The sequence below is a fragment of the Elephantulus edwardii genome, unplaced genomic scaffold (genome assembly GCF_000299155.1).
Source record: "Elephantulus edwardii isolate Elephantulus edwardi_28Jun2011 unplaced genomic scaffold, EleEdw1.0 scaffold00036, whole genome shotgun sequence".
NCBI classification, from domain to species: Eukaryota; Metazoa; Chordata; class Mammalia; order Macroscelidea; family Macroscelididae; genus Elephantulus; species Elephantulus edwardii.
Genome location: NW_006399786.1, coordinates 9,301,530 through 9,319,645, shown reverse-complemented (window position 1 = coordinate 9,319,645; position 18,116 = coordinate 9,301,530). Strand labels below are relative to the sequence as shown.

The 18,116-nt window shown below is 38.9% G+C and overlaps 1 protein-coding gene and 2 pseudogenes across 2 annotated transcripts in view; 1 reads left to right on the top strand and 2 right to left on the bottom strand.

Moving 5' to 3' along the window:
* Window positions 1-663: 663 nt before the first annotated feature.
* Window positions 664-18,116, bottom strand: part of ELF1 (E74-like factor 1 (ets domain transcription factor)) — an 86,384-nt gene continuing 68,931 nt past the window's right edge. For both annotated transcript variants that reach the window (XM_006884569.1, XM_006884570.1), the window contains exons 5-8: window positions 14,687-14,770; window positions 13,898-14,090; window positions 11,585-12,034; window positions 664-1,261 (exon numbers count right to left, since the gene is read on the bottom strand). In XM_006884569.1, the coding sequence (XP_006884631.1) occupies window positions 664-1,261; window positions 11,585-12,034; window positions 13,898-14,090; window positions 14,687-14,770 (1,325 nt within the window). The remainder of the gene's footprint in view (window positions 1,262-11,584; window positions 12,035-13,897; window positions 14,091-14,686; window positions 14,771-18,116) is intronic.
* LOC102847690 lies at window positions 7,724-9,084 on the top strand (annotated as a pseudogene).
* On the bottom strand, window positions 17,381-18,115 carry LOC102865080 (annotated as a pseudogene).

Sequence of the window (18,116 nt, the reverse complement as noted above, 5' to 3'; positions counted from 1 at the left end):
CTGAGGCCAAGAAAGATTAAACGGCTTGCTCGAGGTTACAGTTAATTAGTGGGAGAGCCATTCTTAGGTGAAAGCTTTTATAGTACCTGCTTTAGGAAATAATTTTATAGCATTGTAGGTTCAGTCACATCATAGACATGTTTTGATTTTTAATGTTCTATTTTACATATCCATAGCTCACAGTGCAGCCAACAAAGTCAATGTAAGTGAACTATAATTTTAATAAAACATAAAACATTTTTTTTGCATTTGAAAGAGTCAAGACTTAACATAAATGTGGAATGAAAATACTTCTTATATAAATTTCCTGTTACCTTACATTTAAGTAGCTATTTACAAAAGAATCAGAAAAGCTATCAAAATGTAAAATTAGAAAATTTTAAAATGCTTATGATGTAACAACTGAAAAAAAATCTCAAAAGAATGTTTTCATAGTATAAAATGTCCAGTCCTTCACAATTTAATTTTCAAACAGTTGGTGAAAAAACTAACACACTTGGGTTTTCCTTCCCTCATCTAACAAAATCAAAATTAACTCTAAATTATTTTAGAAATTTAACTATAAAAATTAGGAACTGGTTGCATTTGTCATAGAATCAGATAGTTTGCAAACTGGAAATGATCCATTAAAAAGAATCTTCCGTGATTTATTTGGTGCAGTACTTAAAAGGAGTTGGGTTCCAGCAGTTCATTCTGTTTCACAGCTACCTGAGAGGTCAGTGCACTGGAACTGGACACCACCATCACATAAGGCTGGGCCTGATGCTCAGTTTTCTCAGTGTCTTCATTCAAATTATCCTCACCCTCCTTTTTCACCACTTCCTGTATGAGAGTTTTTGTATCTTGAGCTTTAATAACTGAAGTAATGACAGTGCCAGGAGGGTGAGCAACCAGTTGTGAGCTTCGAGGGGAAAAGGTCACCACAGGTGTAGTGGCACTGAAGGACGGAGATGAAGCCATACTGCTGGTTCCATTGCAAATGGCCTGAACGCTACTATTAAGAACCTGCTGTACAGGGCTGAAGACAATCGAAGGTGGAGAGCCTGGCTTCGGTGACTGAAGCATGACATTTTCTTTCAGTACAGTCATGGGCTGTGAGGACGGAATGGCTTGTAAAATAAACTTCTGTGACCCAGCACCAGACGATGGATCTGTGCTGGCTATCACAGTTGTAAGTGGCACCGTCTGGAGTGTTACTGTGTGCAACTGCTGGTTCCCTGGAGAGACCACTACTGGAACTTGGGCAGGAGCTTGGATGGTCCTATTGAGATTGAGAAACGAAAGACAGACAATTAGCGTATTCCACATCATTTAATATCTGAACATTCAGTACAAATCATTGTGACAGAAACACAAGTTAAGCATTTAAAATGGCTTTTCTTACACTTTTAACACAATGTAACAAGTATTTTTTGCCATGCCCTGTATTAAATATGATAAACACAGAGGGGTCTAACACCAAACTCTCAGGCCTTTAACTATGACACCATCTGGTGAGTCCTACAGAAAAAAGGTCTGTGCAAAGTGTCACATTAACACAAATGGGGAAGCAATTTTGTTGAGAAAAAGGGAAATATCAAAAGGCTCAGCAAAGTTATACACCAGCTGCTTGAAAGAATGTAACTGGGAATGTGAAAGCCAATGTGTTTAAGTCATCCTCATTTAAACATTTAAGGAATTAGACCACCGTGCTGTAGCTCATCTACAAGAAATGAGTTCATGTGGTTCTATCATTTTCCTAGAGTTGGAGATGAAAAATACTTATTTAAAAGTAAAACAAAAACCTTTTGTTTTAAATGTATGTGGGATGGAATTCTTAAAATGTTTAATATTTCATAGTTAAAACATTTACATAAAGCTGACTCGTAATAGAGACCTTAGGCTAGCAGATAGAACATAAAAAAATAAAGACCAGCTTTGCCAAACATAAATAGAGCTGCATTCTAGCAATTTTCTAAGCTCAATAATTTCACAGATTTTAGTCATGAATTTAACATAAATATTTTGGTGCCATTAATCTAGCATTGCCAGTTCATGTGAGGTTGTTAATCTCATTTATTGAAGAAAGAGGCACATAAATGATAACAAAAGCCAATCTAATTGTAAAAGTTCACAGCTGTGAAATTTATTGCTATGGCTACTGTTCCTATAAAACAAACTGCGACTGAGAATAAACCTAAGCATCTGGGTGGCAATTGTGTTTCCTTGGAATTTGGTACAGCTATTTTACGAAAAGATAGATGATTGCTACTTCAAATGGGTAACAGACTAGTTCCCATAAACATAATGGTAATTATTGCCAGTAGAATATTAAAGCTAAACTGTAGTAACTTACTGATAATATGGCTTGTCAATTTAAATTCTAGAGAAGAAAAAAAATGGGCTAAGTAGGGAGCTCAGCTCACAGGTTCAAATGAAGTGGGAAGGCAAGGGTGAATAGAGCACATTCATTCATTTCGGATTCCCACATTCAGGCTGTCTCCCATCACCATTATGAAGATCAGGATATTAGCAGCTCTTTTTCAACGACAGGGCTAAACAGATGTGCGCTCACTAACAAGGATTTAGTAAGGGAGCAGGGCATGGCTAAGGAACCCGGGCAGTGCAGTGACGAACTTGGCTACTAACCAAAAGGTTCGCAGTTCAAACCCAGCAGCTGCTCCCTGTAAGAAAGAGGAGGCAGTCTGCTCCCATAAAGATAACAGCATGGAAGTCCTGTCCTAGACGATTGTTAGGAGTCAGAATTGACTGACAGCAGCCGGTTTTGGTAGGCTTTATAGAGCCCTTGGGTGGTACAAACCACTAACATTCTTGGCTGCTGGTGGTTCAAATCTACCCAGAGGAGCCTCAAAAGAAATGCCTAAGGATCTACTTCCAAAAAACCAGTCCCTGAAAATCCCATGAGCTCTATTACATTCTGACATACCAGGGATCACCATGAATGGAGACTGTCACTTAGCTAAGGCCATGGCCAGGCATAAAGGCCAGACACAATAATGACTGCACAGCTAGGGGTGAGACAGGAAGAAACACAAACTGCCTGGCAGTTAAAGTTTCACTCCCACAACCTAGGCCATCTCAGGTGAAATTTGAGCCATATAGCTAGATCAACATTTTTTTTTTTTTCAAATGAGTTGGTGTAATTCCAGGTGGTACAGAATTCTGGGCATAATGAAGGATGAAGATTCTGACAGGATTCTGGATTCCATTTACTTTGACTGCACAGACAGCTAAGATTGGAATGGCTGAATGAGAACTGGAGATGGACCATCATAAGGTTTCTTCTTCACTGTTTCACAAAGTTTCCTCTTAAATGTACAACAGGCTCCAAGACAACACTTCATTTTAACTACAGGTGGTAAAAGATGTTACAGCAGAGAATCCAGATGTTTTAAAAAAGAACGGAAGTAAGGTTCATCATTGCCTCAGCCTTATTTTTTGCCAGATTTCTTAATTCCGCCCGTGGCCAGGGGACCTTTGCCTGCGGCCTTCGCTTTTAGCTCCTCGAGTTTCTTCTGTTCTTCTTTTTGTTTCTGCTTGAAAGCCTTATCTTCCTCGTCCATCTCCTTGGTCTGCTTCTTGGGTTGTTTCAGGGGCTTCTTCTTACCACCTTCGCAGCCAGACATGGCGCCGGCCGCCCCTTCCCCAGACCTGCCGCCGAAAGTTGAGGTCCCGAGCCCCGATCAACATTTTTTTAACACTAAAAAAAGACCCAAGAGGTTCTTGTAACACACAAATACACACAGACAAAAGAGGGCTTAGCATACAGTCAGCACAGATGGTATCTATAAAAATGCAAGCCTTGCTGAATGAGATAAAATTTAGAAATCAATGTAACATACAGTAGGTTGTTCTAAGTACTTTCATATTACAATAACCATGTAATACAATGTTTCCATTTTCATATGAGAAAACTGATGCACAAAGAAGCTTGCAAGAGGTTGTATAAAGTGACCAGTTATATAAGAGACCATCTGACTGCAAGGCCTATGTGCTTAACCACAGCCACCAGTTAACTTCCACAAGAGCAGACTATTTATTATTATCCTTTACTGTAGTCAATTACAAGTGTAAATCTTCAGTACACACCTTACCCTTCCTTGCTCACTTGCTCAAATGTGACATAAGCAATAAATTGCCTGGAAATTTTCCATTAATTGATAGTTAGGGTTACCACTAGCTTATATTTAAAAAATGGTATATTTTTTCTTAAAGAACCTGACTGCCATCTTCCAGCAAAAAAACCCCCTACACATAAAGATACTTATAATATTTATTATAGAAATCTTTAAACAAATTCTAATACAATTTTTGCTAATAAAATATTTAGTGATTAAAGAATAATATATTGTGTAGCCTCCCCACCCACTGAAATTTTCAATTTTTTACTTAATGATTAAATTTTCAGTTTAGTCCCATGGGCTATATTATTATTAACTGCTTCTTAAAAATTCTATGCTTCTTATAACCATTCAATGCATGTAATTTATCAAATTTCCAAAGGATTAAAAAAAATGCAATATAGTATTTCACACTTTTTCAAATATCTGCTTATCTGTTAGGAAATGTCATTTAATCATCACAATCACCTTTAAGGTCAAGTTTAATTACCCTTATTTAACAGATGATGAAACAGGTTCAGAATAGTTGCTGTGAATCAGTGCCAGATCTAATAACTCGCAAGGCTAGAAGCTCGGAGAATTATGACTGTGCCCTTTCAGCCCCATCATACTGCTCATCCAGTAAATTACAGGTTATACCTTTTTAGAGTCTAATCAATTTTAAGACTCTAAAGAAAAAACACTGCCTGAAGAAACAAAGAAATATGATAAATATTTTTACATACAGACATCAACCAAGTTTACCAAGGTACAATTTTAGGAAAGTAATTTACTAGAGTTTCATTTACTCTTCATTTCTAGTAATATGTAGCCAGAATCACATTTAAATTTGCAAAAGTGAGTAAAATACATAAATATAAAACCAATGCAAAAACAAAACAAAAAAAAGAGAGCAAGAGATTTAATTAATCTCATCCTGTTGACGGTGCCATGATTAGGTTCAACTCATGGCAATTCTATGCACAACTAAACGAAATACGACATGGTCCTACACTAGCCTCACAATTTTTTTTCGAATACAGTTTTATTTTAAAAAATAAAATTTAAAGTTTAAGAATGGTTAGAAGCTGACTTTGTCAAAGGGAAGATGACCCATTTTCTTCCTTTAGAACCTCCCAGGGTAGGCAGAGCCCACTAAGACTTATTCCCATTGTGCATGGGTCGGCTGATACCAGTTTCCCATGATTCTAAAAAACCCACCAAAGAACATGAACCTATAAACAAAAACCTCCTAGAAAGGCAGGTCAGATATCTAAGCATCTGCAACCCACTAAGTGTAACTTTAAGCTCAAAGACAGGTCTCTAGAGTGAGCAGCAACACTTTTTAAGACAATCAACCATTTAACATTTAAGGGTAGCATTTGCACCAAGAATAAACCTTAAAGGCAAGAATAGATAGGAAAGGAGATATAGAAATGGTGTCCTTGTAGAGACTGCAAACACTGTCACACAAAATGCAAACTGTTGAATGGGAAAGGAATTCTAGAGTTCTACCCATTGCCACAGCATCCTCCGATGTTCTTGTCTCTGGCTGTTATCATCACAATTTTTAATATGCTACAGCTCACTGTTTCAGCCACTGCGTCAATTACACTGAGAATCTCTTCCTGTATCACTGACCCTCCACATGTGTCCTTATTGTTATGCACCATCAAGTTGGAAACAACTAGTAGCTGACCCTTCAGCAGGTGTTTAGAGGAAGGAAATCACATGGCAGGAGACTGTCCATCGTTGTATTTCAGAGCAGCTGGTGGATTTGAACCATATGCCTGTGGGAGGCAGCACAACTTCTTATCACTAACCCACCAGATATATACAATTACCTGAGATGAAGCAAAGGAAACAAACGGAAATGTAGTTAAAAAGTGGTAATTTGTGTTATTTACGTACATCAGTAGGCGATATAGTATGGCATTAAGTGCACTTGCCTAGGGCTAAAGGCTTACCGTAAATACTAGCTGAATACTGTTATTCATCAGATGTAAATACTAATTGAATACAGTTATTTACCAGATGTAAATACTAGCTGAATACTGTTATTTACCAGATGTGACTGTCTCGATTTCGTCTGTCTACACATTAATGAGGGAGCTCTGGTGCTTCTTGTTGTTGGGTGTTGTTGAGTAAGAACTAACTAACATGTGACCCTCCAGCAGGTTTCCAGATGCAGTAAATTGTATTAAAGGAGGAGACTGCCCATCCTTCTCTCATGGAACAGCTACTGGATTTGAACTGCATGGCTTTTGGGATTGTAGCATAGCTTCTTATCACTGGGCCACCACAGTGGTAAGGAATTGCTCAGTCAACCCACAGGTAGGTGGTTTGAATCCACCGGCTGCTCTGCAGGAAAAGGCAATTTCCTCCCATGTGATTTATTGCATCAGAAAACCTGCTGGAGGGTCAGCTATAAGTTGCTTCCAACTTGATGGTATACAACAGCCACACACCTCAATGATTTAAGCATAGATCAATATATGTAAAGTATATTACTTTAAAAGTAGCTCTGGTAACTTAGTCCGTAGGGAATTGTGCTGCTAACCCAATTTCCACACCTCTCTGGTGATTCAAATCTCCTTGTGGCTCTGTGGGGAATAGATGAGAAATCTCTACCTGGGCAATTTACATCCTTAAAAATCCAAGTGAAGGTCAGTTTTGAGTCTGTTTTGAATTGACAGCAATAAGTGAGTACGTGCATGGTGTACAGAGGGCTCTGTATCATGCATACTAATTTCTCTCAGTCACACACAAAAAAATATTTAAAAAAATCTATGCCTTTAATACTCATGGTGGACACTGGTGGAGCTCCCAGTTTAAGACAGGTTTGGAAGCAGGAGTGGCATCCACTTTGTAAGCAACATGCCTCTGGAAACTCTATTAACTCTGATAAATGACAACAGTTAGAGAAAGGCTTCGGGTCTTTTGTTCATAGGGTTGCTGTAAGTTGTGCTCGACTTGATGGCAATCAATAATAACATTCATGAAATAAAGAAAGTTATTTCCAAACTAATGTTAATTTTCTTGAGAATGATAATATGATTGTTTCTGTTCTTAGGAGCTGCAGGTTGCAATATTTAGAAGTAAATGCCATGAATAAACCAGCTTACTAGGCAGTCAAGCAATAAAGTACAATATAGAAAAGAAAAATAAGGCAATGTGCTAGCAATCTGTGATTTGAAGAGGATAGTAAATCGATGTTGGTGTACTATTCCAACTTCTTATACTTTTAGAATATTAGTAATAAAAAGTTGAGGAGAGTACAAAAATGTAAAAATATCCCTAAGTACAAAGCTTTACACAGATTCTAAAAGTAAGTTGCCCTAATTAAGAAAACTAATATAGTGAAAATTTCAGTATGATATATACAATTTTCTTGAGACCTATTAACATTTTACATATATACACTGGAGAGGGACAAAATAAAAAAACAAAAATTAGGTGAGGCTGCGGACCTGGAGCGGCGGCCGCGGGTCCTGGCGCCATGGCTGTGGAGAGGACCTGGCTGCTGCGAGGCTCTGGCGGCCCGAGCGTGCCTAGTCGGTGTGTGCCCGGCGCGAGGTCCCGGGCCCCGGGGTGCTCGCTCAGGTAAATTTTTCCATAACCTTATGGAGAGAAAGGAGTTTGAGACATGGCTTGATAACATTTCTATTACATTTCTTTCTCTGACGGACTTGCAGAAAAATGAAACTCTGGATCACCTGATTAGTCTGAGTGGGGCAGTCCAGCTCAGGCATCTCTCCAATAACCTGGAGACTCTCCTCAAGCGGGACTTCCTCAAACTCCTTCCCCTGGAGCTCAGTTTTTATTTGTTAAAATGGCTCGATCCTCAGACTTTACTCACATGCTGCCTCGTCTCTAAACAGTGGAATAAGGGGATAAGTGCCTGTACAGAGGTGTGGCAAACTGCATGTAAAAATTTGGGCTGGCAGATAGATGATTCTGTTCAGGACGCTTTGCACTGGAAGAAGGTTTATTTGAAGGCTATTTTGAGAATGAAGCAACTCAAGGACCATGAAGCCTTTGAGACCTCATCATTAATTGGACACAGTGCCAGAGTGTATGCACTTTACTACAAAGATGGACTTCTCTGTACAGGGTCTGATGACTTGTCTGCAAAGCTGTGGGATGTGAGCAGAGGGCAGTGCATTTATGGTATCCAGACTCACACTTGTGCAGCGGTAAAGTTTGATGAGCAGAAGCTTGTGACAGGCTCCTTTGACAACACCGTGGCCTGCTGGGAATGGAGCTCCGGAGCCAAGACCCAGCACTTCAGGGGACACACAGGGGCGGTGTTTAGTGTGGACTTCAATGATGAACTGGATATCTTGGTGAGTGGGTCTGCAGACTTCACTGTGAAAGTATGGGCTTTATCTGCTGGGACATGCCTGAACACACTCACCGGGCACACGGAATGGGTTACCAAGGTGGTTTTACAGAAGTGCAAAGTCAAATCTCTCTTGCACAGCCCTGGAGACTACATCCTCTTAAGTGCAGACAAATATAAGATTAAGATTTGGCCAATTGGGAGAGAAATCAACTGCAAGTGCTTAAAGACATTGTCTGTCTCTGAGGATAGAAGTATCTGCCTGCAGCCGAGACTTCATTTTGATGGCAAATACGTCTGTAGTTCTGCACTAGGTCTCTACCAGTGGGACTTTGCCAGTTACGATATTCTCAGGGTCATCAAGACTCCTGAGATCGCGAACTTGGCCTTGCTTGGCTTTGGAGAGATCTTTGCTCTGCTATTTGACAACCACTACCTGTATATAATGGACTTGCGGACAGAGAGCCTGATCAGCCGCTGGGTCTGCCAGAGTACAGGAAATCAAAGAGAGGCTCAAGCTTTCTGGCAGGTGAAACATCCTGGCTGAATGGACTGGATGGGCACAATGACACAGGACTGGTCTTTGCCACCAGCATGCCTGACAACAGTCTTCACCTAGTATTGTGGAAGGAGCATGGCTGATGCCCCAAGCTTCCTCATCTGACTGACTTTGGGTGCCAGGGCTGCAGGTTTTGAGTGCAACCTCTGTGGCAGCTGACTGCATGAACCAAAGTTCTCACCTAATGGTACCATCACGCAGTGCACAATCATTTATCTATGTTTGCCGAGGGCCTTGGGTGGGGGAGGGCTTGTTTTATTGATTTACAATGCAGCATGCTAATGGGATACACCATTGACTTCATTTGTACTTAGTTAAGTTGGTCATTAGAAGAGGATGCATTTTGGGTTCATCTTTCTTGTCTGGAATATTGGTTTTAAGTAAAGAACATCAGATTGGTAAAAAAAAAAACAACCAAAAAAACAAAAATTAAATACTTATATTCAGGAAATGTCAAGTCTGCAAAGCTGTTCTTATTAGGATTTTTTTTCTTTCTAAATCTACTAATTATTATTGGATTAAAATAAATTCTATTTTAACTTCTTAGAAGTACTACTCTAAGGAAATCAGAACTGCCACCCAAGCAGATATATGCACACCCATGTTTATTGCGGCTTTGTTCCCAACAGCAGAGTTGGAAACAACCCAAATGCCCATCAACAAACTAATGGGTAGAGAAGCTGTGGTATAGCCACACAAAGGAATACTACTATGCAGCACTGAAAAACAAGGAACTCTTGAAATATACAAAATGGGTGACTCTGGAGGACATTATGCTGAGTGAAATATCTCAGTCACAAAAGGACAAATACCACACAGTGCCATTGTAAAAGAGGACTGACATAGGGGTTGTGGGTACCCAAGAAAAGAGAGGACAAATAATATATATTTCATTGAAACAGATGAGGAGAGAACTGTTTAAAAGGAATATATGATTAGGTATTATTTTCATGACAAGAGCCCAGAATAAGAGCTGCATAGTAAAGTGGACTGGGGGGAGGACTTTTTTTTCTCTTCAAAGAGAAAAGTGAACTGGGGGAAGGGAAGGGTGGACAGGGAGGAAAATATGCAACAATGGAAATCCAAAGTCTCTGTAAACTTTCATTAAAAAAAAAGAGAAAAAAAAAGAATTTCAAGTACTCTTTGCTTTGATCAAATAAGACTATGCCACCTGCATAAAAAAAAGAAATAAGTAGGACTTTGGGGTTGAAAACAAATGATATAAGCAAATGAAAGAAGAATTTTAAAAGCAACAACAAAAAAATTTAAAACCAAATACATACCTTCATATATACAACAGCCTGATTTACTACAGTAAGAATGTAGCACTTAATTTTGCATTTCTTCATGTCAAATGTAGTTCACCTAAAGAATTTATTATCTAAAAGATGACAAAATGAACATCTACACTACTTCAAGATAATTTCAATAAATGTGAATGCATGCTATGTACCAGATACTACCTTAGGTGCTGGGAGGAAATAGCATGCATAAAATTTGGCCTTTACATACTTAAAAAAACCACTACAACAACAAAGAAAAATAAAAAACAGGAGGACAGGATGGTTAGAATCAATAGAAATTCTAAGTGTTTACTAACTAGAACAAGGTACAGGAAAACAGGCATCGCTGGAGAGCAAAGAAAGCACAATGAATAGGCAACCAGGGCTACACAAATGGAACTTCGTAACAACGGGTGCAACATTGATCAAATCCAAACAAAGAGGAGAACACACCTCCTTTAGAACACTTGAAGAAGGGGTCCTAGTGACCAGAACCAATGCATATTTCCTATCAACACAAATACAACAGAATGGCAAAGAGCCTAGATAAAGCAATGGGAAAGGAGCACACCGCCACCAGACACTCAGTTACTGCACATAACCAACAGGACCTAGAAGAAAATATTAATAGGAAAATATCAGAGCTAAAATCCCTACTCCTTCAGTAGAATTCGAATATGCCATCATTCCTGTTCAATTAAGTTAGAAAGAAAATAGATTTTTATATTCTTCCCACAAAACAACTTAGGACTTTTAAGAATCAGATCAACATTTAGAAACCTTTCTAATAATCTGTCTGTTAAACCTAACAGGTGTAAATCCACCCACAGGTACTGTGGAAGGGAAGTCTGCTGTTCTGCTTCTTTAATGATTAAGCCAAGAGAGAGCTCTGGTGGCCTACTGGCAACAAGCTGTGCTGCAATCCTGAAGGCATGTGGTTCAAATCCAGCAGACGCTCTGCTGGAGAAGGAGGGGCAATATCTTCTTGTGCCAGTTAGATCTGACTCAGTGGTACACAACAAGGCAAAAAAAAAATCACAGCCAAGAAAACCCCAAGCACTAGTTTTATTCTGGAACACATGATGTCCCCATGACTTGGAATCAATTCAATAAAAAGAAATGTTTATTGCTGGTTTTAGTATTGGGGGGCAGAAAAACCCAACAGTGGGTTTTAGAAAAAAATTCTAGGTTAAAATCTGACCATTATTTTCACTACTGAATCAACCCATTCAACAAATAATGGCTGTTATCCAAAATATCCCATGATGTTACCATGCACTGGTAATGCATGGTTTCTCACCTAATACTCTGAACAGAAGAATTTAATGTTTCCTCCTGCATGCTGCTGGCTGTGGACGCTTCTCCTTCTGGGACAGTCTGTACTGGCTGCACTACACGAACAGTCCGGTAGAGCTGAGTAGGATACGGAGACTGTGGGGACTGCAATGTCCTCAAAGTTTCTGACGGCTGCACAACTTCCACAGGCTCTTTGGGTTTCGTAGCTTTTGAATTCCCTGGTTTGAGGACTGGAGTGGCTCCTCCTTTGATCCCTGTACTTGAAGATACTCTGGATCGGCTTCCTTGGTTCCTACTGGAAGCGGCTGTTGAAGACAGTGATGGATCTGAAGACTCTATGCTGGAACTTGGATCATCATCGTCTATATAAACAAGATCTTTTGGCATTTCTTTAAATTGATACACCAAGCGCTGACCTTCCACTTTTGCCAGAATACCCCTTTGGTAATAGTACCTATTGAAGGCAGAGAATATGATCAATATTTTTTTCAAATATTAAAATTATTTTCATTAAGACCAAATAGTGCTATTACATAAACAGAAGATTAAAGAGGAATACATGTAAAATAGATGTACATTTACTCACATAGAAAAGCCCTTATTACCGATTAAATCTAAAACAAATTGCAATGAAGGTCTATTATTGAGAAAAGTATATGAAATACTCTAGACCTTCACTTTTTTCCTTCCTCTACCCCTCTGCTTCTTGCCTTTGGCAGGAATTATCAAATTTACTACAATTCTCCATTCCACCCCTAATATCTGGCTTCTCTCCCAAATCTTCCCATAAAGTTCCCAAAGTTTAAATGTGTTTGATTCAGTCACTTGATAGTGCTAAATCACAATAATGATGTATAAAGAAAAAATGGAAATTTTGTATAAAGTAGTAACTGAAATTCTGTCAATTTTAATTAAATCAAGCAGCAGCAAAGGCGTAAGTTTAACCGCAGATACGAAATAGCAATGAAATAATTCTTGTTTCCACAGGTATGAAGTTCGAATCCACAAGCTGTTCTGCGGGAGAAAGAGGGGCAATATACTCCCAGACTCTGGAAACCCACCAGAGGGTCACCGATGGGTTGATTTCAACTCGATGGTACTTAACAACAACAGCTAAATAAAGGGAGCTCTGGTGGTGTGGTCCATAGGGTATTGTGCTGCTAACCCAAAGGTGGCGTCTCCAGCAGTTCAAATCCACCAGCTGCTGTGAAGGAGAATGATGGGCAGTCTTCTCCCGTGCCAGTTATAGTCTTGGAAATCTGCTGGAGGGCAAGTTATTGAGTTGGTTCTGACTCCACAGCAATTAGGTTTGTGGTTTTCTTCTTGTTGTTGTGTATCATCAAATGGTATCCAACTGGCACAGGAGGAGATTGCCCCTCCATGGATTTGAACCGCTTGCCTTTGGGATTGCAGCACAGCTTGTTGTCACTAGGCCACCAGATCTCCAGCAATTAGTTTTTAGTTTTGTTTTTTGAGTACAGATAAAGTTTACCAGTTAAATATACCTTCAAAATAATTCAGATCACTATTTCTAACATGATTATCAAGGACACATCTATTTTGAAGAAAAATGACATAATTACAGAAAAACCAAAATGAGCTCAATAAGAAAATAGTACACAGTTCAAATTTTTCACAGTCTACCATTACTCTGAGAACTGCCTCTGAAAACCTGCCAGTGGGTCAGCTCTGGGTCGGTTCTGACTCTGTGGTACACAACAACTATTACTCCGAAGTATTCATTTACTCTACCTCAATATGTATCATATCTGAGATTTATGTTTTGGAATGATCCATTAGTAGACCCTCCATAAGGACTTGGTGCTAAGTCAAAGTTTATTGTTTCAGGGGGAGCTCTGGTGGCCTAGTGGCAAGAAGCTGCACTGCAATCCCAGAGGAACACGGTTCGAATCCACCAGATGCTCTGCCGGAGAAGGAGGCGCAATATCCTCCTGTACCAGTCAGATCTGATTTGACGGTACATGCACACAAAATAATAATAAAAAAAAAAGTTTATTGTTTCAAAACAAAAAAGCTCTGTGATTGATTTACAATTGCAGCTGATAGCCTAGCATTCTAGAACCCATTTGTAAATAAAACATGTTTTGCACAAAAATTTCTTGGAAGGAAAACATTTTCCGAGATTGGAATAACAAGATTTCTAAATAAAGGGATACTAGTTTTGATATGTAAAAGAAATAAAATTCATTAATAATGTAAACTATGTCTTTAGTTCCTTAATTTTTCAGCAGTGAACTGCATTTTCAGTATTTGGGTAATGAGAGTCCAAACACAATGAACTAAAAGCCTCACCTACCTGAGAGCTCTTCCCATGGTCTCATAATTCATATCAGGTTTATTTTTGTGCTTCCCCCACAATCTGGACACTGCTTTAGAATCTACCAATTTAAAAATGCCTTTTTCTCGCTGGGTCCATTTGATATATTTGGGACAGGTCGCTTTGTCCTGAAGCAGAGCCAATAAAAATTCCCAAAGATAAATTGTGTTCCCTGAAATAAAAGCAATTTTAATTAACAAAAATTTCCTTTGAAAGACAAAAGATATAAAACAGATCAACCTTGTCATTTAGATTTGGGATGTCTTTTGGAAAGCATTTTAAACTTAAGGGTTTTTTTTCTTCCTTTTTAAGAACTATTACATAAAATACACAGTGGAAAAAATGGTACAAAATTTTGCAATAGTTCTTGGTTTATTTGAGGCAGTCTATCAGTCATGTAATAATTTTCTTCAATTCTGAGAAGCACTTATGAAAATACTGGAACATTAAGAAAATATTAAGTATCTATGAAGAGAGAACCTAACCGGGCTAAACTCTTAGTTCTAAGAGTCTCAGTGCATAACAAAAGAATGAATTCTCTTATGACATGCTCGTGAAAATCACTAAAATAGACTTCTTGAATTTTATAATTACTCATCTCTTTAAGAATGTGTTAACCACATCTTATAAACATGTGACAGCAATAAGATCCATTTCAAAGGCCAAGGAAGCTGGTGATTTCCAGTCTAAATATGCAGACACTCTAATGCCACCTGAATGCTTTGACCTATATATTTGTGTTAATAGGGAAATTGTTGTAACACTCACCCTTCCCATCTTTGCTTTTCTTCTTCACAGATATGTTTGGTGTAGTGGTTGGGGAATCGGGTCGTGGTGGTTTAGTTTTTCTCCCTGAAATGACAATAGCTCTGCATGAAAGTCTACCCTCAAAAGTGAAAGAAAATATATCCCTAAGTTGCTTATAAAAATGCTATTTTGGCATTTGCCCTAAATACAAGTGCCAAATGCTTCGGTCACATAGATTAGCTTCCTAAATCATCATTTAGCTAAAAGAAAGTAACATAAGTAATAATGAACATTAATATAAGTTAGATTACAAACCTATTTATGTAGAAAGTAATTATTTTATTCACCTATAAAAATGAGATGAATTTTTAAAATCACTTTTTGTCTTTGAGGTGATAATATCAGCACTGCTTTCTCAAAATTCTTGAGAACATTTTTTAGGCTAATCAAGCAAATAGATTTACCTGCTTTTTGCTTATATCTAAGGTATGAGAAGGGAATTTTTGCTTTTCACTTCTAAATACATCCAGTTAGTTTACAAATACTGGACATTCCTAGAGTTCTACAGAGATCTAGAAGATGTTGCAGCACAATTTGTGAACTATAGACTTAATTTTCCTTAATGTTCTGAACATCTCATTCTCTACTTTTTTCAATTTACAGAAAATAAACCTTGTAAGTCTCAACCATCCAATCTCCAAACAAATCCAGTCAGGGAAGTCCTACTATTCTAAAGCTTTTTTGCAATCTTCCTTTGCCACTTCTCTAGAATCACAGCTTGGTGGCAATGTTGCCTATGAGTTAAGCTGAACTGATCACCGATGCTAACTGAACACTGCTGTCCGTGACAAACACTGTAGATTAAGCATAAATATATAATTTAGTTAATAGGTCTAATATTCCTAAGATTAAGTCTAGATTTTGGTCATATTCTAACACTGAATTCTGGAATAATGGTGGACAATAACCATGAAAAACAGAATTCTACAGATAAAGTGTCAAGACAGATAAAGTGTCAAGACAAGCCATGAACACAGAAAAAGATTAGGGAAAAACTTTATTTTTATAAAAGATATCATCTATTTTATGTTACAAAGTTTGAAAGATAAGAAGAGGCTCAAAAAGGTCACTCTTTTGGCCCCCTCCTAACACTGTGAAATGTATGACTATGGAGCCAGCCAGCCAGGAACCTCAACTTCCAGGACTGCAGAGAGCTGCCGAGAACCTACTCCCAGGCTTCTGGCTGGTTATGCTCCTAACAGAAGAGCAGCTAGAATGTGTGACTTCAGTAACATTCTACCATCTTTTCTGTGCTATCTTATCTGCTTTAAACTGTGCATAATTTTTAATACTTACCTATTCTTCCCCCTCCTCTTTTTAATTTTAAGATTATTATTTAAGTGAAAACTTACAAGGCATGTTACTTCTTTCAATCATTCAAAATGCACATTTTGTTCTGCAACATCAATTGCATTACACCAATGTCTAATCATTCTTCCATTCACTTCATATGGTCTTTCTCTTTACCTACTTTAGTGTTTATTGACTCATTTTCTACTGCCCAGTCTTTTCCCCTCCCTGGTTGCCATACTAGGATGATGCTCTCTCTATGTAATCATTTCTCTAGTCTTCTGTAACACTGGTTTTATACAGTATTTGTCCTTTTGTGACTTATTTCACTCAGAATAATGTTCTTAAATAATTAAGATTTTCTTTATTCCTATTGTTTAATTCCATTACATAAACCATGGAACACAATGCTGGTAGTCTATCATCCATTCTGTCCATATTTTCCTTACTGTCCAAGGTGGTAATGAACTCAACTTCACATGAAGTATTGTGTGGGACTTTTTGTGGTGTGTTATTTCTTCCCTGTCCTTTTATTTTATGTATCTTTTTAGGCTTTCATTCAGAGCTTCTCTGATTCCAATATGACAATGATTCTCATTTAAGTTTTACCCTCAGTTTGTTGGTTTCCACTAACTTTTGGGGAACAGGAGACATAAGAGGAGCATCTGGTGATCTGTATCTTTTTAATAATGTATTTATAATGCATGGGTTTATTTTTGCTACACTACTTAGGATACACTATACTGAGAAATAATGTAATTTTGAAACATTCTAGTCATTATCATTCTGAACAGTTTCCTTCATCACTCTACAGATTGTCTCTTTTTAAAGCTTTAAATATGCATGTAAACCTTTTCTTCTAACTATTAATGCTCCCAACTCTTTCATACTTTTTAGCCAACGTCAGAGCTATAATGAGCTCACTAGTTCTCTCTTCAGAAGTCTTCTGTGTAACATATGTGGGATGTTTTCAAGTCTGTAAGTTCTGGCATTTTCCCTCCTATTATTTGGTCTTTCATGGTTTTTTTTTTTTATACTTTTTTTTTTTAATTTTGCACATAAAACCACTGAAGGTGCTGCCTGTTGACATCTTGGGGATCACATCATGGTACACATGGCCTGTGACTCAGTGGGAAACACAGTGAGAAAAACAATGATTTGGGTCGCTCACATGACAAATTCAGGTTTCCAGATGGTCAAGCTTGGCTTCAGGAGCAGCTCTAATGAAGCAGTAAGAACATGACCAGGAACGGGGAAGGGAGTTAACTACCAGAGGCCCTGCAGTACTGGTCTGATGCCTGGAGCTGCCATTTGCATCAGGAGCAGAGGTCTAATGAGCTGACTAGGAAGGTGGCTGACCAGAGCTTAGTTGGCGAGAGGGTTTCTGAACTTCTGGCCAGCAAACCGAGCCTTGCTGCCCAGCTCCTCTTCAATTCTGAGGATCTGGTTGTACTTGGCCAAGTGCTCTGATCGGCAAGGTGCACCTGTCTTGATCTGGCCAGTGCAGAGTCCCACCACCAGGTCAGCAATGACAGTATCCTCAGTTTCTCCAGAACGATGAGACACCATGACACCCCAACCATTGGACTGGGCCAGCTTGCACGCCTGAAGAGACTTGGTCACAGAGCCGATCTGATTCACATTGAGCAGAAGGCAGTTGCAGGACTTCTCATTCACAGCCTTGGCAATTCGCTTGGGGTTGGTCAACAGTGAGATCGTCTCCTACCACCTGGATCCCTGAACTGGCAGTGAACTTTGTCCAGGCGCTCCAATCATCCTGGTCAAAGGGATCTTCGATAGACACCACTGGGTAGTCCCTGATGAAGGACTTGTACAGGTCTCCCAGCTGGTCAGGTAAGATGTACCTGCTGGGGTCATCAGGAGACTTAAAGTCCAGGTCGTACTTCCCAGAGCGGAAGAACTCGGAGGCAGCAACGTCCATGCCAATCACCACCTTGTCAGTGTAGCCAGCTTTCCCAATCGCAGTCTTCAGCAGTTCCAGGGCTTCTTTGTTCTCCAGGATGTTAGGGGCAAAGCCACCTTATCCCCCACATTGGTGGTATCCTTGCCGTACTTGTCCTTGATGACGTTCTTCAGGTTG